The sequence below is a fragment of the Macaca mulatta genome, chromosome 15, assembly GCF_049350105.2.
Source record: "Macaca mulatta isolate MMU2019108-1 chromosome 15, T2T-MMU8v2.0, whole genome shotgun sequence".
In the NCBI taxonomy this organism is placed as follows: Eukaryota; Metazoa; Chordata; class Mammalia; order Primates; family Cercopithecidae; genus Macaca; species Macaca mulatta.
In genome coordinates, this window is record NC_133420.1 from 65,896,402 (window position 1) to 65,917,259 (window position 20,858).

At 52.3% G+C, this 20,858-nt stretch overlaps 1 protein-coding gene across 5 annotated transcripts; it reads left to right on the plus strand.

Moving 5' to 3' along the window:
• Window positions 1-2,750: 2,750 nt before the first annotated feature.
• On the plus strand, window positions 2,751-15,145 carry NOL6 (nucleolar protein 6). Of its 5 annotated transcripts, none has more exons than XM_077965959.1 (26): window positions 2,751-2,872; window positions 4,245-4,451; window positions 4,537-4,653; window positions 6,144-6,323; window positions 6,668-6,836; window positions 6,986-7,120; window positions 7,207-7,370; window positions 7,459-7,579; window positions 7,761-7,819; window positions 7,905-8,027; window positions 8,158-8,297; window positions 8,459-8,636; window positions 8,811-8,933; window positions 9,065-9,213; window positions 9,340-9,415; window positions 9,609-9,749; window positions 9,892-10,009; window positions 10,095-10,249; window positions 10,424-10,587; window positions 10,976-11,128; window positions 11,360-11,457; window positions 12,492-12,616; window positions 12,734-12,823; window positions 13,219-13,413; window positions 13,527-13,628; window positions 13,848-15,145. In XM_077965959.1, exons 1-26 carry the CDS (start codon window positions 2,816-2,818, stop codon window positions 13,995-13,997), a joined length of 3,489 nt encoding a protein of 1,162 aa, XP_077822085.1. In that variant the 5' UTR covers window positions 2,751-2,815; the 3' UTR covers window positions 13,998-15,145. The 5 variants fall into 5 exon arrangements, with proteins under 5 accessions (XP_077822085.1, XP_077822086.1, XP_014973027.3 ...); XM_077965960.1 differs by having other exon boundaries at window positions 7,905-8,006; XM_015117541.3 differs by having other exon boundaries at window positions 7,905-8,006; window positions 8,182-8,297.
• The last annotated feature ends 5,713 nt before the right edge of the window (window positions 15,146-20,858 follow it).

Sequence of the window (20,858 nt, forward strand, 5' to 3'; positions counted from 1 at the left end):
AGTCAGGTGTGTGGTGCACGCCTGTGGTCCCAGCTAGCCAGGAAGCTGGGGTGGGAGGATGGCTTGAGTCCAGAGGTGATATTTGTGCTGAGAGGTGAAAGACGAAAAGGAGAAAAAGCCAAGAAAGCACATTCCAAATGGAACAAACAACTTGGGTGAAGTCCCAGAGGCAGGAAAGAACTTAATACAACGAAGGAACTGAAAGAAGGCTGATGTTGCTGGAGCTCAGGGAGCCAAGGGTGGAGTAGCAAGAAAAATGATGGGGACCAGGCGGTGGCTGATGCCTGTAATCCCAGCACTTTGGAAGGCCGAGGCTGGCAGATTCCTTGCACTCAGGAGTTTGAAACCAGCCTGGACGACATGGTGAAAGTCTACACAAAAATACAGAAATTAGCCAGATGTAGTGGTGTGCGTGTGTAGTCCCAATTACTCAGGAGGCTGAGGTGTGATTGCACCACTGTATTCCAGCCTAGGTGACAGTACGAGACCTCGCCCCTCTTCTCTCACAAAAAAGATGGAATAGCTGGGCAAAGTGGCTCACACCTGTAATCACAGCACTTTGGGAGGCTGAGGTGAGCGGATCACTTGAGGTCAGGAGTTTGAGACCAGCCTAGCCAACATGGTGAAACCTCATCTTTACTAAAAATACAAAAATTAGCCAGGCATGGTGGCGCGCACCTGTAGTCCCAGCTACTCTACTCGGGAGGCTGAGGCAGGAGAATCTCTTGAATCTGGGAGGCAGAGGTTGCAGTGAGCTGAGATCACGCTGCTGCACTCCAGAGCAAGACTCTGTCTCAAAAAAAAAAAAAAAAAAAAAAAAGAAGGATGGGATAGCAAGTGAAGGGCCATATTGATCATGACTTTATGGAAGTTGAAGTTCGTATTTAGTTTTAAGTATAATTGGAAGACACTGATGAGTTTTTAAAAGGAAGTGACATGACAGAATTTCTGTTTTAGAAAACTAATTCTGGCAGCTGTGTGGAAAATGAGTTGAAAATGGACAACACCGCTCTTGTGAAACTTCCTTAAAAAGCTATTGCATAAACTGACCTCCACTGTTTGAAGTCAGAATAGTGATTAGAGGGCAGCATGAGGGGAGATTCTGAAGGTGCAGGAAATGTTCTGCTTATTTTCTGGGAGCTGATTATATGGGTGTGTTTGGTTTGTGAGTATTCAAGCTTTACACTTGGGATATGTAAATTTTTCCTTATGTATATTGTACTTCAATACAAATTTTTACGCCGGGCACGGTGGCTCACCCCTGTAATCCCAGCACTTTGGGAGACTGAGGAGGGCAGATCACTTGTAATAATATAGTAATATAGTAATAGTTGAATTTGGATGCTCCTACATTAGGAAATAAAATGAAATAGATAACGGTTATTACTAGAATAATTGACAAATTTTTTTTTTTTTTTTTTTGAGACGGAGTCTTGCTCTGTGCCCCAGGCTGGAGTGCAGTGGCGCGATCTCGGCTCTGGGACTACAGGCGCCCGCCACCTCGCCCAGCTAATTTTCTTGTATTTTTAGTAGAGACGGGGTTTCACCGTGTTAGCCAGGATGGTCTCGATCTCCTGACCTCGTGATCCGCCCGTCTCGGCCTCCCAAAGTGCTGGGATTACAGGCTTGAGCAATAATTGACAAAATTTAAAGATGGAATTTGTATACCAGTATTGAATCACGATTAAATTTCCTTAATTTTATAATCGGGCTGTGCTTATGTAAGAGGTAGTTCTTGATCTTAGTAGATACATACCAAAGTATTTAGGGAGATGTGTGATTGGTTTTCAAACGGTTTTGCAAAATAATATGTAAACACATAGGTAAAGATAAAATAAAACTAGGCAAAATAATAACACTAAGTGAATCTCGGTGAAGAGTATATGGGCATTCATTATATTAGTCTTGCAACATTTGTTTTATATTTTTAATATTTTAAAACAGGCCGGGCGCGGTGGCTCAGGCTTGTAATCCCAGCATTTTGGGAGGCCAAAGTGGGCGGGTCACTGGAGGTCAGGAGTTTGAGCCCAGCTTAGGCAACATGGGGAAACTCCATCTTTAGTAAAAATACAAAAATTAGCCGGGTGTGATGGCACCCGCCTGTGATCCCAGCTCCTCGGGAGGCTGAGGAACGAGAATCGCTTGAGCCTGGGAGACGGAGGCTGCAGGGCACAGAGATCGTGCCACTGCACTCCAGCCTGGGCGACAGAGCGAGACTACGCCAAAAATAAATAAACAAAATAAAACTAACTAAATTATTTGAAATTGTCATAAGCTAAGTAACAAGTAAAAACTGGAGAAAAGCCATAACAATAATCCGGGAACAAGATGATGTTATGGGCTAAACCTGGCAGTCAAGACACAGAAAACTGAGTAAATTCAAGGTATGTTTTGGAGGTAGAACTAACAAGGTTAACTGATAAGGTGTAGTAAATAAAGAAAAAGGGAGGAATAACCGTTGTAAACAAACAACCCGACCAAAACGACCAAACTAGCTCGCCCCTTCCCGTTTGGACCCAAACGAAGGAAGTGAGGAAAACAAAGCAACCGCCTAGCTACCGTCAGGCTTCCGTTCTAGCGGCGCAAAGAGGCCGTAAATCAGAGAAACCCGTTTGGCTCCTCCCCTAAAGGGCTGTCCTTGAGACTGACTGGCCAATGGAAAGCGAGTAGTCGATGGATAATCCAGTAGCTCTGGAGTGGGTGGAGTCCTGAGGAACTGGGGTGGGCTGGACTTGGGCCTGGAGTTCGGCATTTCCGCCCACGTGGGAAGCCATGCAGTGTAGACCCGGCTAGAATCTGAAGTCCTGGACCCCGAATGATGGGGCCGGCGCCAACTGGAGAGCAGCTGTGCGGAGCGATTGGAGAGCCAGAGGTGGGTTAAGGCTTCTGGGAGGAACAGAGGCTCCATGTGCGCCCCTTTGGCTGCAGGGTCCGAGATGGCGGGGCCTGACAGCTTGCCGGTGAAGGCCATGCCGGCGGCCCATTTTGGAGGATGCTTCCAGCCTGTGGCACTGAGACAGGGCTTGCTAGGGGAAATGGAACCTGGCAGTATTTGGTTAGAAGCAGTGAAGCCAGTAGAGCCTCTGCTCCCTTCTGGAAATCTGCACCTCAAAGTTGAAGAGACCCACACTTGGGTCGTTTCCTTAACTTGGTCGTCCTTGACGATAAGCGGGATCTTCCTCCCTCCACAGAACTTGTGTCCAGTTCTGTGCTCCCCGCTTTAGCGGAGGGCATACGGTGCCTCTCCCGGAGCGCTCCAGTAAGGCTCTCTGGGGTGAGAGGGATCGTGGAGGGGATGGGCCCACGGCTGTAAGGGAAAAGGTTTGGGATCGTGCACGCTTGCCTTTGAAGCCTGCTCATGGTGTGGGTGCACCAGTTGTGGAACCTCGAATGAGTAGTGGGACTTCAAGTGTCTTCAAGAATTATTTTGAGGATTTAATGACTGGCTAAATGTATCCTCTGGAGTCCAGTCTGTTCTAGCTCCTTCCATCAGTGAGTACTTAGTATATACTGAGGCAGTCAGGGCTTCCTTGAGGAGATGGAACCTGGCAGGATTTTGGTTGGAGCGAGAATGGAAAAGACATTTGAGAAGTCCCAGGCCTATATCAGCAGAAGAGGAAACTTCCTGAAAATACAAGGGGCTTGGGCATTACTTAGGGCAGGGCCCAGTTAGCTTCTTTTTTTTTTTTTTTTGAGACAGTCTTGCTCTGTTGCCCAGGCTAGAGTGCAGTGGCATGATCTCAGCTCACTTCAGCCTCTGCCTCCTGGATTCAAGTGATTCTCCTGCCTCAGTCTCCCGAGTAGGTGAGATTACAGGCATGTGCCACCACACCCGGCTAATTTTTGTATTTTTAATAGCGACAGGGTTTCCCCATGTTGGCCAGGCTGGTTTCGAACTCCTGACTTCACCTGATCCGCCCACCTCAGCCTCCCAAAGTGCTGGGATTACAGGCATTAGCCACCGTGTCCGACCTGGGCCCAGTCAGCTTCTGTCCCTACCAATTCAACAGAGCTCCATGCTTGTGGAGTCAGGTAGACACAAGAGCTCTTAAGGAATTTTCGGTTCAGCACTCAGTAATGTTCCTTGAAGTAACGATTCTCCTGAGTTTTACAAAATCTGACTCCTATTCGAAAGAGGGACAGAGCAGGTGAAGCCTTTACCCACAACCTGTCATGGTGGCACTTTAGGCAGCAGATGCTAGATACCTATTACCTCACAATGGCTTCTCCCTCACTGGTCACAGGTGATGGAACCAGCCCTGGAAGGCACAGGCAAAGAGGGAAAGAAGGCATCCTCCAGGAAGCGTACATTGGCTGAGCCTCCAGCGAAGGGCCTCCTGCAGCCAGTGAAGCTCAGCCGGGCAGAACTGTACAAGGAGCCTACCAATGAGGAGCTTAATCACCTTCGGGAGACTGAGATCTTGTTCCACTCCAGCTTGCTTCGTTTACAGGTACTGTTGAGTGTCTGGGGCTTTTGTTCAAGGGGTGTACCTGGGACCCTGAGGCTGATGGACTGTTTTCTACCCTCTCTTACAGGTAGAGGAGCTACTAAAGGAAGTAAGGCTGTCAGAGAAGAAGAAGGATCGGATTGATGCCTTCCTACGGGAGGTCAACCAGCGGGTTGTGAGGGTGCCCTCAGTCCCTGAGACAGAGGTAAGCAAATGGCCTGGGGAACTGAGAAGCACAAGAGACCTCCAGTGGGGGTGTATCAAACAGGGGCCTTGCTGTTACTCTCTTTAAGGGTTGGGGTGCAGGGAGCTCATTCTCACAGCAAGGAAGCTTAGCTGGGAGCGTGGTCATTTGTGTATTCATTCAGCAAGTACTTACATGCCTTGCAGTATTTGTGTTCTTAGGATATATCAGTAAATAGCCTATGTTCTAATGTTGAGGTTATAGTTAATAGATAAGCATGACAGGTCAACTCTATGGCAATGTTAGAATGTGGTAAACACTGGAAAAAGGAAAAAGTAGGACAAGCAATGTAAGGGGATTGGGAGTATTAGAGGATGGGAGTGGTTTACAAATTTAAGTGGGGTGTTCACAAAGTAGGCCTTATTGAAGTAACATTTGTGTAAAGACTTGAAATAGGTGAGTCAGCTATATAGATATCTAAGGGAATGAAAGCATTCCAGGAAGGGGGAACAGCCAGTACAAAAGCACAAAGGCAGGATTGTTCCAGGTACATTCCTTGGAATGAATGAGGAAGATAGAAGGAGATGAGTTCAGAAAGGTGATGGGGAAAGGTAGCATATCATGCACGGCATTGTGTCCCAAAATAAGGAGTTTGGCTATTGCTCTGGGTGAGATGGGGAGCCACTGCTGGGTTTTATTTTGCAGAGCACTGATGCCCTCTGATGTTTAAAAATTCACTTTTTTTTTTTTTTTTTGAGACAAAGTCTGGCTCTTTTCCACCAGGCTGGAGTGCAATGGTGCGATCTCGGTTCACTGCAGCCTCTGCCTCTCCTGTTTAAGCGATTCTTCTGCCTCAGCCTCCTGAGTAGCTGGGATTACCACACCCAGCTAATTTTTTTTTTGTATTTTCAGTAGAGATGGGGTTTCACCATGTTGGCCAGGCTGATCTTGAACTCCTGACCTCAGGTAATCTGCTCACCTCGGCCTCCCAAAGTGCTGGGATTATAGGTGTGAGCCACCCCACCTGGCCTAAAAAGTTCACTTTTCCAGCCTTAAAAAGTTTAGTTTTAGAAAAATTTACTCCAGCTGTTGTGTCAAAAGTAGAATGGAGATGGACAACGATGAGATTAGGGAGACCAGTTAGGAACTAATCTAGGCACTAAGAAATGATGGCTCCTCAAACTAGGGAGGAAAGTAAAGAAGTGATCCTTTTTTTTTTTTAATTTTTTTCTCTCTCTGTTTTAAAAAATTTTCTATTTAGAGAAGTGATCCATTTCTGAATACATTTTGGTAGTAAAATGGGTATTCTTAACAGAGATAAGTTAAGGTGATTTAAGTGGTTTTGGCTTGAGAAACTCATATAGAGTTGTCTTAGCAAGGAAGACATAGTTATGGGAAGATTGGGAGTTTGGTTTCAAACATACCGATGTGTTAAGATGTCTTCTAGACATACAGGGTACATGTGAGGAAGGCAGTTGAATCAGTATGTGTCCCTGTCTCTGCCCCCACAGCTCACTGACCAGGCATGGCTCCCAGCTGGGGTTCGAGTGCCCCTCCACCAAGTGCCCTATGCCGTGAAGGGCTGTTTCCGCTTCCTGCCCCCAGCCCAGGTTACTGTTGTGGGCAGCTACCTTCTGGGCACCTGCATCCGGCCAGACATCAATGTGGATGTGGCACTGACCATGCCCAGGGTAAGGTCCAGGGTTTAGGGAATAGAGGCCCACCACCTGACTACCTACAAATCCTGGATCCCTCTTTCTTATCTGCTGCTTGCCAGGGGATTGAAGCCTGAATTCTAAATCAGAAGAGCAGACCATTGCAAGCATCCTGAAGGCAGCTTAGATCCCTTGGGCCAGTTGCTGTCCTTTGGGAACTTTGCCCTCCTGATATGAGAACTGGGCATAGTGTTACTAACTGTGGCTCAGGCACTTCTGTCAGCAGAGGAGCCCTGGTACTCTCACCTTGGCTTCACCTTGGCCCACAGCTCCACAAGCACTTATATGCCTGGCCTTCTCTTCTCCCCTGGCCCCTCCAGGAAATCCTACAGGACAAGGATGGGCTGAACCAGCGCTACTTCCGCAAGCGTGCCCTCTACCTGGCCCACTTGGCTCACCACCTGGCCCAGGACCCCCTCTTTGGCAGTGTTTGCTTCTCCTACACAAATGGCTGCCACCTGAAACCCTCACTGTTGCTGCGGCCGCGTGGTGAGAGGCACACATTGGGCTGAGGGCATAGCATGGGGTGGTAAATCTGGAGGAGGGGGCACAGAGGCCTCAAGTATGGGGGGACAGGATGGGGAGCCTTCTGACTCCAAGGGCTCCTGCAGAGTCTCAGCACCTGCTGTCTCTGCCAGGGAAGGATGAGCGCCTGGTCACTGTACGTCTGCATCCGTGCCCTCCGCCTGATTTCTTCCGCCCGTGCCGCTTGCTGCCAACCAAGAACAATGTGCGCTCTGCCTGGTACCGAGGGCAGAGTCCTGCAGGGGATGGTGAGCAGGCCCTGGTGTTGAGGTGGAGCTGGAGGGAAGAGATGTGGGGGACTTTTCCTCTCATGGCTTCCCTTTTCATCCCACAGGTAGCCCAGAGCCCCCTACCCCCCACTACAATACATGGGTCCTTCAGGATACAGCTCTCGAGTCCCATTTGCAGCTCCTGTCAACCATGCTGGGTTCAGCCCAGGGTCTGAAGGATGGCGTGGCACTTCTGAAGGTCTGGCTGCGGCAGCGGGAGCTGGACAAGGTGAGTTGGGGGTAGCCCAGCCTCCCTACCTGAGTGCCTGTGTGATGGGTAGGCTCTGACTTCAGGCCTCTCCCTCTGTCTCTTTCAGGGCCAGGGTGGGTTTACTGGGTTCCTTGTCTCCATGCTGGTTGTCTTCCTTGTGTCTACACACAAGATCCATACCACCATGAGTGGCTACCAGGTCCTGAGAAGCGTCTTGCAGTTTCTGGGTGAGGCAACTAGGTGGGGAAAGGCCGGGGTTCTGCTCCTTTTGGGAATCCTCATCTTAGCAGGGGTCTTTTGGTTTTTTGCCATCAGACAGATGAGCAAACTGAATCAGCTGAGGGAGGGTGTCATTAGGACTGGGTCCCCAGAAGGGATACCTTCTAATACACTTGTGGTTCACTTCAGCCACTACAGACCTGACAGTCAACGGGATCAGTTTATGTCTCAGCTCAGATCCGTCTTTGGTAAGTTGGAGAAGGGCCAGGTCTGTGCCAGGAGGCCTGCAAGTGAGGTGCCAATCCTGACCTGCTTCTCTCTACATCCCCCAAGCCGGCCCTGGCTGACTTCCACCAGGCCTTCTCCGTTGTCTTCCTGGACTCCTCAGGCCGTCTCAACCTCTGTGCTGATGTCACTGCCTCTACTTACCACCAGGTACCAATGGGCCCCCAGTCTGTGTTCCCCTGATGTCCCAGCCCAGACTCTGTCCCTTTTGTGAGTACCAGAACCCCAGAAACTCCTGTTCAAAGAGCTAAGTTTAGGGCATGTCTCCTGGTCTAAGCCCTTGGATCAATGAAGGGCACAGGGATGGTCCCTTCTGTGGCTCCAGGTACAGTATGAGGCACGGCTGTCTATGACGTTGCTGGACAGCAGAGCTGACGACGGGTTCCAGCTGCTGTTGATGACTCCCAAACCCATGATCCGGGCTTTCGACCACGTCCTGCAGTGAGTTTAGGGGTGACAGGGTATGTTGGCGGGTCCTGTCTCTTTGGGGCTACAGAGGTGGGGCAAACGTCTTCAGACAGGTGCTCAGATCATTCAGGGAGGAGGTGGTACTAGGGACCAGCAACCTGTTTACTCCTCTTTGGCCCTCTGTACCCCTCCAGTCTCCATCCACTGAGTTGCCTGCAGGCAGCGTGCCACCGGCTGAAGCTCTGGCCAGAGCTGCAGGACAATGGGGGGGACTATGTCTCAGCTGCTTTGGGCCCCCTGACCACCCTCCTGGAGCAGGGCTTGGGGACTCGGCTGAAGCTCCTGGCTCACTCTCGACCTCCAGTCCCAGAGGTGAGGTGGTGTAGGTTGGGGAGTTTGGGTCTGAGTTGGGCTGGATCCAGGGTCCCAAGAGACACAAAGGACATGCCATTCCTCTAGCAAGGTATTTCTACCTAGCTAGAAAGTAGGTTTCTAGGCCAGGCTGGAGGATGGGAGGACTGAGCTCAGCCTTTTGAAATCTTGCAGTGGGGCATCAGCCAAGATCCACCAAAGCACAAAGACTCTGGGTCCCTGACCCTGGGACTCCTCCTCCGGCCTGAGGGACTGACCAGTGTCCTTGAGCTGGGTCCAGAGGCAGACCAGCCTGAGGTGAGGGACCCCGGCATGTACACTGGAAGGAGTGGGACGGCTCTTCCCCGTGGCACCTGGACCAAAGCTTGTCAGGGAGGGTCCGCAGAGCCCTTCCTTCCCCAGTTCTACTACCACCCTTGCCTCCTCAGGCTGCTAAATTCCGCCAGTTCTGGGGATTCCGCTCGGAGCTTCGGCGTTTCCAGGATGGAGCCATTCGGGAAGCTGTGGTCTGGGAGGCAGCCTCTATGTCCCAGAAGCGCCTTATTCCCCACCAGGTGGTCACCCACCTCTTGGCACTGTGAGTGTTGGCATCTGGATTCCAGGAGGCAGTATGGGCTGGGGAGCCTTTTCAGGGGTCTGGCCCAGGCAGTTGAGCAAGAACATAGCCCCAAATTTTCTCACTGTGTCTGTGCCTCTTTTTCAGCCATACCGACATCCCAGAAACCTGTGTCCACTATGTGGGGGGCCCCCTGGATGCACTTATCCAAGGCCTGAAACAGGTAAGGGTCTTGGGGTCAAGGCTAGTGATTGTAGAGTCTGTGGAGAGAGTTCTTTCCGCCTCAGCCAGCTTGCACTTCCTGGCGTGTCCAGCAGGCGGCGGTGCTGGCTCTGCTGCAGCCTGAGCTGGGGCAGAATCCAGGTGAAGCTGGCCTTCTGTAGAGTCCAACCTCCTGACCGTCTTCTCCCTCTCAGACCTCCAGCACAGGCGAGGAGGCCCTGGCAGTGGCGGTATGTTGCTACGACGACCTCAGTCGCCTACTGTGGGGGCTAGAGGGTCTCCCACTGACCGTGTCTGCTGTTCAGGGAGCTCACCCAGTGCTGCGCTACACAGAGGTGAGGTGCAACGGTGCAGGTGACCTTTCTGCTTAGTAACCCACCTCTGCTCCAGTCACCCAGTACTCCCTGCTTCTAACTCCTGACTCTGGGCACTCCTTCCCAGTCCCAGGCCCCTTCCTCAGCCCCCCTTCTTCCACAGGTGTTCCCACCAACTCCAGTCCGACCAGCCTCCTCCTTCTATGAGCCTCTGCAGGAGCGGTCCTCACTGCTGCCCCGGCTCGATAAGCCCTGTCCAGCATATGTAGAGCCCATGACCGGTAAGAGGGCCCTTGGGAGGGAGTAGGAGGGATAGTTCCAGCTCCAGGCCACAGTATGAGACCTCTGACTCCTCTTCTCCATCAGTGGTCTGTCACCTGGAGGGCAGTGGCCAGTGGCCACAGGACGCTGAGGCCGTGCAGCGGGTCCGAGCTGCCTTCCAGCTGCGCCTGGCAGAGCTGTTGACACAACAGCATGGTCTGCAGTGCCGTGCCACTGCCACACACACGGATGTCCTCAAGGTTAGGCTGGTGCAGGCAGATATGTCCCCGGCAGCGGGGGGGCACCAGGGATGTCAGGGCATGGAAGAAGATACCCCTGTGGGTACCACGCTGGGGAACAGGGCTGCAGGCTTCAGAGTACTCCCGGGGTCCTGGGCCGACACATCCTTCTCTTTCCGTACCTTCTTCCAACAGGATGGATTTGTGTTTCGGATTCGCGTAGCCTATCAGCGGGAGCCCCAGATCCTGAAGGAGGTGCAGAGCCCAGAGGGGATGATCTCACTGAGGGACACACCTGCCTCCCTCCACCTTGAGAGAGACACAAGGCAGTTGCCACTGCTCACTAGTGCCCTGCACGGGTAAGGCCACTGACACAGCTTCTTCCTGTCTGTAGGCCCCTCCTGCCCCCATTCTCCTCGCCTAGCCACCTGTCTCTCTGGGGGCCAGATGGTATCATAGTTAGGGGTATGAGTTCTGGAGTCCGGCAGGTTCTGGTATCCTGGCTCTGCCACTTACTGACTGTGACCCTATGGTCAGGTTTTCCTCTTTGGTCCCTATGTTCCTCATCTTTAAAATGGAGATAACACTAGGATCAACTTCTTGGAGCGTTTGTTAAGAGAACATGAGATTACACATGTAACCTATTATCACTGAGGCTGGCCTTGGGTAGGGCTGGATGAACAGTGGCGGTGGCGGGGTGGGGCCCTGGGCGCCTGAGTCTTGCTGACACTCGCCTCCTCTACCCAGACTGCAGCAGCAGCACCCAGCCTTCTCTGGTGTGGCACGGCTGGCCAAGCGGTGGGTGCGTGCCCAGCTTCTTGGTGAGGATTTCACTGATGAGAGCCTGGATCTGGTGGCCGCTGCCCTTTTCCTGCACCCTGAGCCCTTCACCCCTCCCAGGTGATTCCCTCCACTTTTTCCCTAGCTGAGAAGTTCCCTTGGGGCCAGCTATCATCCTTCGTGCTGCACCCTAAGTTTACATGGGAATGGGTTGTTGAGCAAGTGGCAGAAGGGGTTCTAAGATGCCCTGCACCCCCCAGTCCACACCAGGGGGTCTGAGCTCCGTAGCCTGAGGGAAGCCTGGGGATATGTGGCTGGGCCCCGGATTCTTTACTTACTCCAGCCCTTTAGTTCCCCCCAGGTTGGCTTCCTTCGATTCCTTTACTTGGTATCAACGTTTGATTGGAAGAATAACCCCCTCATTGTCAACCTCAACAATGAGCTTACTGGTAAGTGGCAGAACAGGGATCAGACTGCTGGAAGAACTGCCTTTATGGATTGCAGGCAAGGGTTTCCCTGACAGTGTTAGGTTTTCTCTGTGCCTCCCCAGCCCCAGATGTCTAAGCCTAACATGAAGAAGAGGTCCAAGGCCGGGCGCGGTGGCTCAAGCCTGTAATCCCAGCACTTTGGGAGGCCGAGGCGGGTGGATCACGAGGTCAGGAGATCGAGACTATCCTGGCTAACATGGTGAAACCCCGTCTCTACTAAAAATACAAAAAACTAGCCGGGCGTGGTGGCGGGCGCCTGTAGTCTCAGCTACTTGGGAGGCTGAGGCGGGAGAATGGCGTGAACCCGGGAGGCGGAGTTTGCAGTGAGCCGAGATCACGCCACTGCACTCCAGCCTGGGAGACACAGCGAGACTCCGTCTCAAAAAAAAAAAAAAAAAAAAAAAGAAGAGGTCCAGGTGAACAGCCTACCCATTATGACATGATTTGCTCTTAACTGTCACAGACAGAATGGTAGGGTGGTAAGCAAGCTACCCATTGGGGGACTGTGGAAGGAAGAGGAGAATAGAAGGGGAATCCTGAATGCCAGGTGAGCAGTATTAGGGCACAGAGCTAGGAAGTGTAGCATAGATACTCAGACCTCTTGGTGGGGGTGGGAATGGTGGTTTCTGGTTGTAACATGAGGCACTCCTGGTCTCTGCAGAGAGCAGGGTGTCAGGTTCCTAATTCTCCAGGTGTGTGGAAGCCCATAGTGGGAGGGGGCCAGGGGCAAGACTCAGCTTGTGCAGGCCCGGAAACCAGACTGGGGGTGCCAAGCAGTGGAAAATTCTGCCTCTGGGCTGAGGTTGGGAGATTAATGCCCCACCCAGTTGAGGCAAATGCAATGTCCCTTTCGTCACCTTTGCCACTTGTTGGTGGGGGGTGTTGAAAAATACCTCTGATGAGCAGCTGTTAGGGGCACCGTAGGAAGACCAGGGGCAGTAGAGGGTGTCTTACAGGGAGGAGCAGGCTGACCCAGGATCCATTCTTGTCTCTAGTGGAGGAGCAGGTGGAGATCCGCAGTGGCTTCCTGGCAGCTCGGACACAACTTCCCGTCATGGTCATTGTTACCCCCCAAGACCGAAAGCACTCTGTGTGGACACAGGATGGACCCTCAGCCCAGGTTCAACCCCATACCTGCCCCCTAATGCGTGGTTTTCTTCCCAAGGAAAAAGCAGGCCCAGCCTGAGCTGGGAGAGACCCACTGTCAGTTCCAGTCTGATGTGTCTGTACCCTGCAGATCCTGCAGCAGCTTGTGGTCCTGGCAGCTGAAGCCCTGCCCATGTTAGAGAAGCAGCTCATGGATCCCCGGGGGCCTGGGGACATCAGGGTAAGCTTCTGACCAGCAGTGACTCCAGGGCCTCTGGGGATTCTGTCTTTGGAAGTTCAGCGTTCGGGGATCTCACAGGAGGCCAGGTCCCCTTGTTTGGTGAGACTGAACAGAGGAGGTGTTGAAGCTGCTGTGGTGCCTGGGGTGGCAGCCTGGGGAACCTGGGTTCCATCTGGGTCTCCTGTTTCTAGCCTGTGCTCCTCCTGCCAGGCTATGCAACAGCTGCTTCCTCTGTGGGTCTTGGTGTTTCAGTCTTCAGATGGGCAGGTGGGCCCATAGTGGGTGGTCAGATGAAAGGGAAGGAGGAGGAAACCAAGGTGGGCATATGGAGAGGTTTGTGGTTCAGTTCCTCAGTCAAGGAGGTCCTGCTGACCCCTCCTTCTCCCCTTCCTTAGACAGTGTTCCGGCCACCCTTGGACATTTACGATGTGCTGATTCGCCTGTCTCCTCGCCATATCCCGCGGCACCGCCAGGCCGTGGACTCGCCAGCTGCCTCCTTCTGCCGAGGCCTGCTCAGCCAGCCGGGGCCCTCATCCCTGATGCCCGTGCTGGGCTACGATCCTCCTCAGCTCTATCTGATGCAGCTCAGGGTTGGTCCTAAACAACTGAATGACCCTGGGGAGGGGACTTCCAGGTGAAGCCGAGGCTATGGAGGAACTCTTAAGTGCCTGCCTATAATCTTCTCTGTTCTGTCTCTTTCTAGGAGGCCTTTGGGGATCTGGCCCTTTTCTTCTATGACCAGCATGGTGGAGAGGTGATTGGTGTCCTCTGGAAGCCCACCAGTTTCCAGCCCCAACCCTTCAAGGTGTGCTGGCTGGTGACAGCCGTGTTCCTGAGTGTGTGCACGTGGTTCTGTGTGGGTATGCATGTCTGTGTGTAGTCTGTTCTATGGGCAAACCTGTGTCAGGTGTGGAGTGCATGGGCTTGTGTTTCTATCCGCACCACCCCCACTCTGCACCCAGCCTGGTGTCTCTGGGTGTGCCGTTGTGACCCCCAATCCGCATCTCTTCTCTGATTTCCCCAGGCCTCCAGCACAAAGGGGCGCATGGTGATGTCTCGAGGTGGGGAGCTGGTAATGGTGCCCAATGTAGAAGCAATCCTGGAGGACTTTGCTGTGCTGGGTGAAGGCCTGGTGCAGACTGTGGAGGCCCGAAGTGAGAGGTGGACTGTGTGATCCCAGCCCTGGAGCAAGCTGTAGGTGGACAGCAGGACATTCGACCTCTAGAGCATGGTGTCAGTGGGATGACCTCCACCCTCCTTGGACATGAATCCTCCATGGAGGGCCTGCTGGCTGAACACGCTGAATCATCTCCAACAAAGCCCAGCCCCAACTTTCTGATGCTCCAGCTTTGGGGCAGGGGCATGGTGGCCCGTGTAGTCTCCTGGTCCTGACCATCCCAGAAGAGGAGTGGGAGTCGGCTCAGGAACTGAACCCAGGAGATCCATCCAGCTATTAGCCCTGGGCCTGGACCTTCCCCAATTTCCCACTCCTTTCTTAGTCTTCTTCCAGAAACAGAGAAGGAGATGTGTGCCTGGGAGAGGCTCTGTCTCCTTCCTACTGCCAGGACCTGTGCCTAGACTTAGCATGTCCTTCAAAGAGTCACATCACCAATGCTGAGCAGTGGAAAGGGGCTATATGTGTTTGAATAGACCACACTGAAGGAGCACAATGCCCTCCTGTGTTGATGCCACTTCCCAGGGTGGAGACAGTGGAAAAGAACTGAGGACAAGAAAGGGTTGGGTAGGTCAAGGGGTCGGGGGACTGGTAGTCCCCCAGTCTTGGAGAGGTGCAAAAAGCACTGGGTGCTACCCGCTGGCTGCATCTGCCCTTGCTGTTTGTCCGTTCATGTCACAAACTACCACTACTACCTACCTGCAGTGGGGTTGCAGAGATGGGGGAGACTCAAGTCTTGCTCCCTAGGAGCTACCAGGGCCCAAGGAAGAGAATGCTGCCTCCTTTCAGTCTAGTCTACACCCCCTTTCTGGCGGCCTCTCCACTTCCTGTAATTCTGGCTATTTTTCTAGACTCAGCTCAAATAGTGCCCCTCCTTAAGCCCATCCCTCGCCCCCAGCCTGAGGTGATCTTTCCTGAACTGTTAGAGCAGTTACTGTCTGTTCAATTCACTTGGCAGGCACACACAGTGGCATAAATTCTATTGTTTTGAACGCCGATTTAAAATTAAATTGCAGCTGGGTATGGTGGCTCAGTTTGTAATCCCAACACTTAGGGAGTCGGGAGAATCACTTGAGCTCAGGAGTTCTAGACCTGTCTGGGCAACAGCGAGACCCCATCTCTTTTAAATAAAAAGTTAAATTGCTTAATTTCCCTGTATTCCTGGCCTGTCTGCCCCTTTCACATAATTTTAACCTGGTTTCCTGGATGTAAACTCATTGAGGGCAAGGAATATGTTTGAACATAGATTTTTTCCTGTCCTTCCTAGCACCTATTACAGTGCTTTGCTCAGGGACCATCCAGCACAGGCAGATGGAGGGCAGAGAAGCCCACTGGAAGATTGCAAAGTAAAGGGAATCCATTTGTGAACTCTGCCTGGAACAAGTGGGTGGTGATGGTGAAAGAGAAAGCCTAAGAGATTATAGAGTTGACATTTACTGAGTGCCTAATAGGTGCCAGGCGGGTTTAGGTGGTGGTGTCCGTATCTTATGTGCGGAAACTTGGTCATACAGTCTTACGAGCTGTAGGGAGTAGGTACTTTTATTTACCTTCATTTTCTGAGTGAGAGCACAGGCTCAGCGCAGGGGCCCGTTGTGGAGGAACTTTGATGCCTGGCTAGAAAGCTCCATCCTCAAGATGAGAAGCTGCGTGTGGGAACTCTGGCCTCCAATTCTGTCTCAACTGTTGGTCTTTGTGAATCACTGCTTGCCTCTACTGTCACTGCCATGGAGCAGCTCAGCCCAGGGTTGAAATTAGAATAGGGAGGGAATAAATTGGCTGGCCATATGAGCTGGAGTCCACATCTCTCCCTTTGCCATTTATTCATGAGCTTCAAGCATCAAGGTGCCAGGCTTTATTTTCAGGGAGTGAAATGTAATCCCATCCCTTGTGGAGCCCCATGGTCCATGGTCACCCTTGGCTCTTCCTCTTGCCTCCCTTGGTCCTTTGGACTATTTGTCCACAGTCCCTCCATGGGCTCCTGGGAGGGCCAGGGTTTGCTGGAAGCCTAGCAGGAAGCCTTATGTGTGAGCAAGTGTACACAGGATAATGGGTAAGCATCCTCATGGATATGCCTGCCTTGGCGGGTCTCTGCCTTTAACTTTGTAGAGTTTAACTTTAAACTCTGCCTTTAACTTCGGCAGATCACCTGTTTCATGCCCAGGTGAGTTGCCTGTAGCTTTAGGCCCCTCACAAACCCAGCTCTGGATTATCCCCATGGGGAAAGGGGTGGATTCTGCCCCCAGGCAGGACTATAGCAGGTGGTTCTAAGAGGCGCAGTTACCAGTCCCAATGGGAAATGAGCTCTGGCCCTGCCACTTCATATGGCCCTGTGCAAATCACTTACCTTTGCTGGATTCAGTCTTCCAACCCATAGAATAGGTATGGTAATGACTTTGTCAGCTGACCAATGCCCAATGTGGCAAGGAAAGAGGGCTGGGAATTTATAACCCCAAGGTGCTGCACCATACCTTCCTGTTCTCCCTGCTGCAGTTCCACTGGGGAGGTGGGTGGACAGGAAGCCCCAGGTCCAATTTCTTTTTTTCTTTCTTTCTTTCTTTCTTTTTTTTTTTTTTTTGAGACTGAGTTTCACTCTTGTCCAGGCTGGAGTGCAATGGCACGGTCTTGGCTCACTGCAACCTCCGCCTCCCAGGTTAAGTGATTCTCCTGCCTCAGTCTCCCAAGTAGCTGGGATTATAGGCGCCTGCCACCACATCCTGCTAATTTTTTGTATTTTTAGCAGAGATGGGGTTTCACCATGTTGGCCAGGCTGGTCCTGAACTCCTGACCTCAGGTGATCCACCTACCTCAGGCTCCCAAAGTGTTGGAATTACAGGTGTAAGCCACTGTTCCCAGCCCTAATTTCAATCCCTCACAGTTGCAGCTCCAATCTGTTTTCCTCAGGTTTTCTCTGGAAAACAGGTGAGCAAGCTAGTGTTCAAGGTGACTGCCCTAGGCTCCTTTGCCCAGCCCAGGATGACTCTTGTCTAATCACTGAGGCCCCGGCTCCAGAGTAGGGAGGTGCTCAGGCTTTAGCTGAAGGGCCAGGACAGCAGGGGAGGGTGGAGATGGGCAGTCAGGAGCTGGAACCCCAGGGGAAGGGAAGGAGAAAAACCTAGCAGAAAGCGTTATGTGTGAGCAAGTGTACACAGGATAATGGTTAAGCACCCTCATGGATGTGCCTGCCTTGGTGGGTCTCTGCCTTTAACTTTGCAGGTGGACTGAGACAGAGTGGATCTTAAGTATGGCATGATTTGTCTGTTCTGTGTGTGGTGCATGTGCACCCGTCTGTATGTGCTAGTCTGTGTGTGTCGGTATTCACCTCCAGCTCTGGTTTGCTGCAAAAGGGGGTCTCTGTTCTGTTTTTTAGAGGGCAGGTTAGAAAAAGCTCTCAAGTTGGAGGCAGGGACCCTGGATTTCTTTCCCCTGGCTTTAAATAAAGCTTTGGGGTTTTGCTTTTCCCAGGTTTTTGTTTTGTTTTGTTTTGTTTTTGTTTTATTAAGAGACTGGGGGTCTCACTATGTTGCCCAGGCTGGTCTCAAACTCCTGGACTCAAGTGATCCTCCCATCTTGGCCTCCCAAAGTGCTGGGATACAGAGTTTCCCCATGTTCTGACTGGCCTAAGCCTCTCTACGTAGTTCCATTTAGTGAACTCAACAAGGATCCTCCTTTCTGGCTATGGCATCTGACAATCTCCTCTACCCCAGAATCCTGTTAGCTGAAGAGCCTATTTTCCTCTGCCCAGCTCCATACTTTGGGGGAAAAAAGCAAAACCCCCAAACCTAAGGGATCCATACAGCACGTTACAGTCACTGAAATCCTCAGGGCTTCTCAGTCCCTGACCTCTTAAGTCAGATTTGGGCGAGCCAGCCCTCCTCTCCTAAGTTTACATGTAACCCCCCAACATCCGGTACTTGCTTTATGAGTCACAGATTAATCCAGGTGAGTGATAAGGGCGAGGGGAAGCCTGGGGCACGTGAGTCACCCCTACCCTTCACAGGAAAGGCCAATGTGCTCATCTACCCCTGAGAGGGAGAAGGAGGCATCTCACACTGCCCCAGGGAACCAAGGACCAAGAAGAAGGGCGTTTCAAACCAGAGGGAGACTTCCTCTTCTACTTCAGAAATGAGTGGGGAGGATAATTTTCTGGTTTATATAAGGCCAAGAGGTGTAGGAACTTGTCTAGGGTCACACAGGAACTTGGGGGGTACAGCTACTGAGAATCTAGGTGTCCTGGCTCCAGGCAAGCCACCTGCTTGAACCTGGCTTTTCTGGGGCCAAGGGTGGAGTGTGGAGGAAGAAAGGACTAGAGAGGCCTGAGCTGCAGACCTCTGCAGTGGGGTAGGGGAGGAGGGAAAAGCCAGGAGCCTCGCCTGTTGTGGGCCATTTGCCAGCCTAACCCCCTCTCCTTCTGCCCAAGGTTTTTTTTGTTTGTTTGTTTTTTGTTTTTGTTTGTTTGGTTTTTTTTTGAGACGGAGTCTCGGTCTGTCACCCAGGCTGGAATGCAGTGGCATGATCTCTGCTCACTGCAAGCTCCACCTCCCGGGTTCACGCCATTCTCCTGCCTCAGCCTCCCGAGTAGCTGGGACTTCAGGCGCCCGCCATCGCGCCCGGCTAATTTTCTCTATTTTTAGTAGAGACGGGGTTTCACCATGGTCTCGATCTCCTGACCTTGTGATCCACCCGCCTCGGCCTCCCAAAATGCTGGGATTACAGGCGTGAGCCACCGCGCCCGGCCTGTTTTGTTTTTTTTTGAGATGCCCGGGCTGGAGTGCAGTGGCCCGATCTCGGCTCACTGCAACCTCCACCTCCCAGGTTCAAGCGATTCCCCTGCCTCAGTCTCCCAAGTAGCTGGGATTACAGGCATCCGCCATCATGCCTGGCTAATTTTTTGTAGGTTTGTAGAGACGGGAGGGGTTTTACCATGTTGCCCAGGCCGGTCTCAAACTCCTGACCTCAGGTGATCCACCTACCTCAGCTTCCCAAAGTACTAGGATTACAGGTGTGAGCCACTGCGCCCGGCCTGCCCAAGGCTTTTGAATGCAGCTTTTATCAGCAGCCCAGAGGAGCAGGGTGAAGGATATGGGGAGTGGGGTTGTGCCAGGAGAGAGGGAGTATGAACATTCTGGTCAACCTCAGCTCAAGCCTAAATCTCCTCTGTTCCCTGGCTTGGGAGCTCAAAAGCAGGACCCAGCTCTCCTGTATTCTCCCAGATTGGAAACCAACACAGGACAGGGCTTGGGTCTCCTAAGCACTGAAGAGGCTAAGGTTGGGCCCTGTCTGAAGGGACAAGGAAGCACTGAGACTGAGTCCCAGTTCCACTTGATGACCAACAGTTTGGGTGAAAAAGATAGTTATGGCCAGGCACGGTGGCTCACACCTGTAATCCCAGCACTTTGGGAGGCCAAGGCGGGCGGGTCACGAGGTCAGGAGTTCGAGACCAGCCTGGACAATATGGTGAAACGCGTCTCTACTAAAAGTATAAAAAGTAGCTGGGCGTGGTGGCACGTGCCTGTAATCCCAGCTACTCAGGAGGCTGAGGCAGGATAATCGCTTGAACCTGGGAGGCAGAGGTTGCAGTGAGTCAAGACTGTGCCACTGCACTCCAGCCTGGGTGACAGAACAAGACTCCATCTCAAAAAAAAAGGAAAAAGATAATTACGGCATCCTGGCCTTTCCCCAGTCTCCCTCCACAATGCCCCCACCTCCATCTCCCAACCTATGGGGTCTCTCTGGAGCCTAGTTCTCACTGACCTCCAGTCTCGAGACCAGGAAGTCATTCTTTTTTTTTTTTTTTTTTTTTTTTTTTGAGACGGAGTCTTGCTCTGTCCCCCAGGCTGGAGTGCAGTGGCTGGATCTCAGCTCATTGCAAGCTCCGCCTCCTGGGTTCACGCCATTCTCCTGCCTCAGCCTCCCGAGTAGCTGGGACTACAGGCACCCGCCACCTCTCCCGGCTAGTTTTTTGTATTTTTTAGTAGAGACGGGGTTTCACCCTGTTAGCCAGGATGGTCTCGATCTCCTGACCTCGTGATCCACCCATCTCGGCCTCCCAAAGTGCTGGGATTACAGGCTTGAGCCACCGCGCCCGGCCAGGAAGTCATTCTTGAAGTCTGACTTTGGAATCTCCTGCTGCAGCCTGTTCCCTCCCCTGGATTCTTCCCCTTATTCCTCTCGCCTGGGGTGGGTTGCTAGTGGCTCCCCTATAATTAGCCACCAGACTGGGCTGGCTAGAGGGTAGAGTGTACTGGGGCTCATGCACAACCGTCACCTAATGCATCGCCAAATGCATACCCTCCTTCTGCCACCTCCTCCCCACCACCCACCCGCACCCCCTGCCCTTAGACCACAGGCCTTTTGAAGAACCATCGTCCTACTGGTCTCTCAGTCCCCACCTGAGGTTCCTGTCCACCCAGTTCTGCCCCCTTCAACTTCTTCAGCTGCTTGCCAAGTTGCCCTCCTCACTCTGCCTCCTAAACCCTTCTCCCTCCCCATAGCCATTGCTGGCCATCTGGCCTGGCTTCCTCCTCCATGGCCTCCTCCCAGGCCTTCAGCCTCTGTCTCTCTCTTCCAACCCGTCTTCCACTTAGCAGTTGGAGGGGTCCTTCTAAATGGTATATAGAGACCATGTCACTTCCCTGCTTAAAACCTTCAGGGCTGCCATTATTCACTGTTCTTAGTGGTGTCACATTTGTCAATTGTAATCTCGTTCAGAATCCTGATGTAAGGCTGGGTGCGGTGGCTCACACCTGTAATTCCAGCACTTTGGGAGGCCACAGCGGGTGGATCACCTGAGGTCAGGAGTTTGAGACCAGCCTGACCAACATGGTGAAACCCCGTCTCTACTAAAAATACAAAATTGGCCGG

Coding starts and splice junctions, on each gene's coding strand:
- NOL6 (XM_077965959.1), top strand. CDS start 2,816: ATGATGGGGCCGGCGCCAACTGGAGAGCAGCTGTGCGGAGCGATTGGA. Junction 2,873..4,244: donor GAGCGATTGGAGAGCCAGAG/GTGGGTTAAGGC, acceptor CACTGGTCACAG/GTGATGGAACCAGCCCTGGA. Junction 8,934..9,064: donor CAGAGGCAGACCAGCCTGAG/GTGAGGGACCCC, acceptor TTGCCTCCTCAG/GCTGCTAAATTCCGCCAGTT.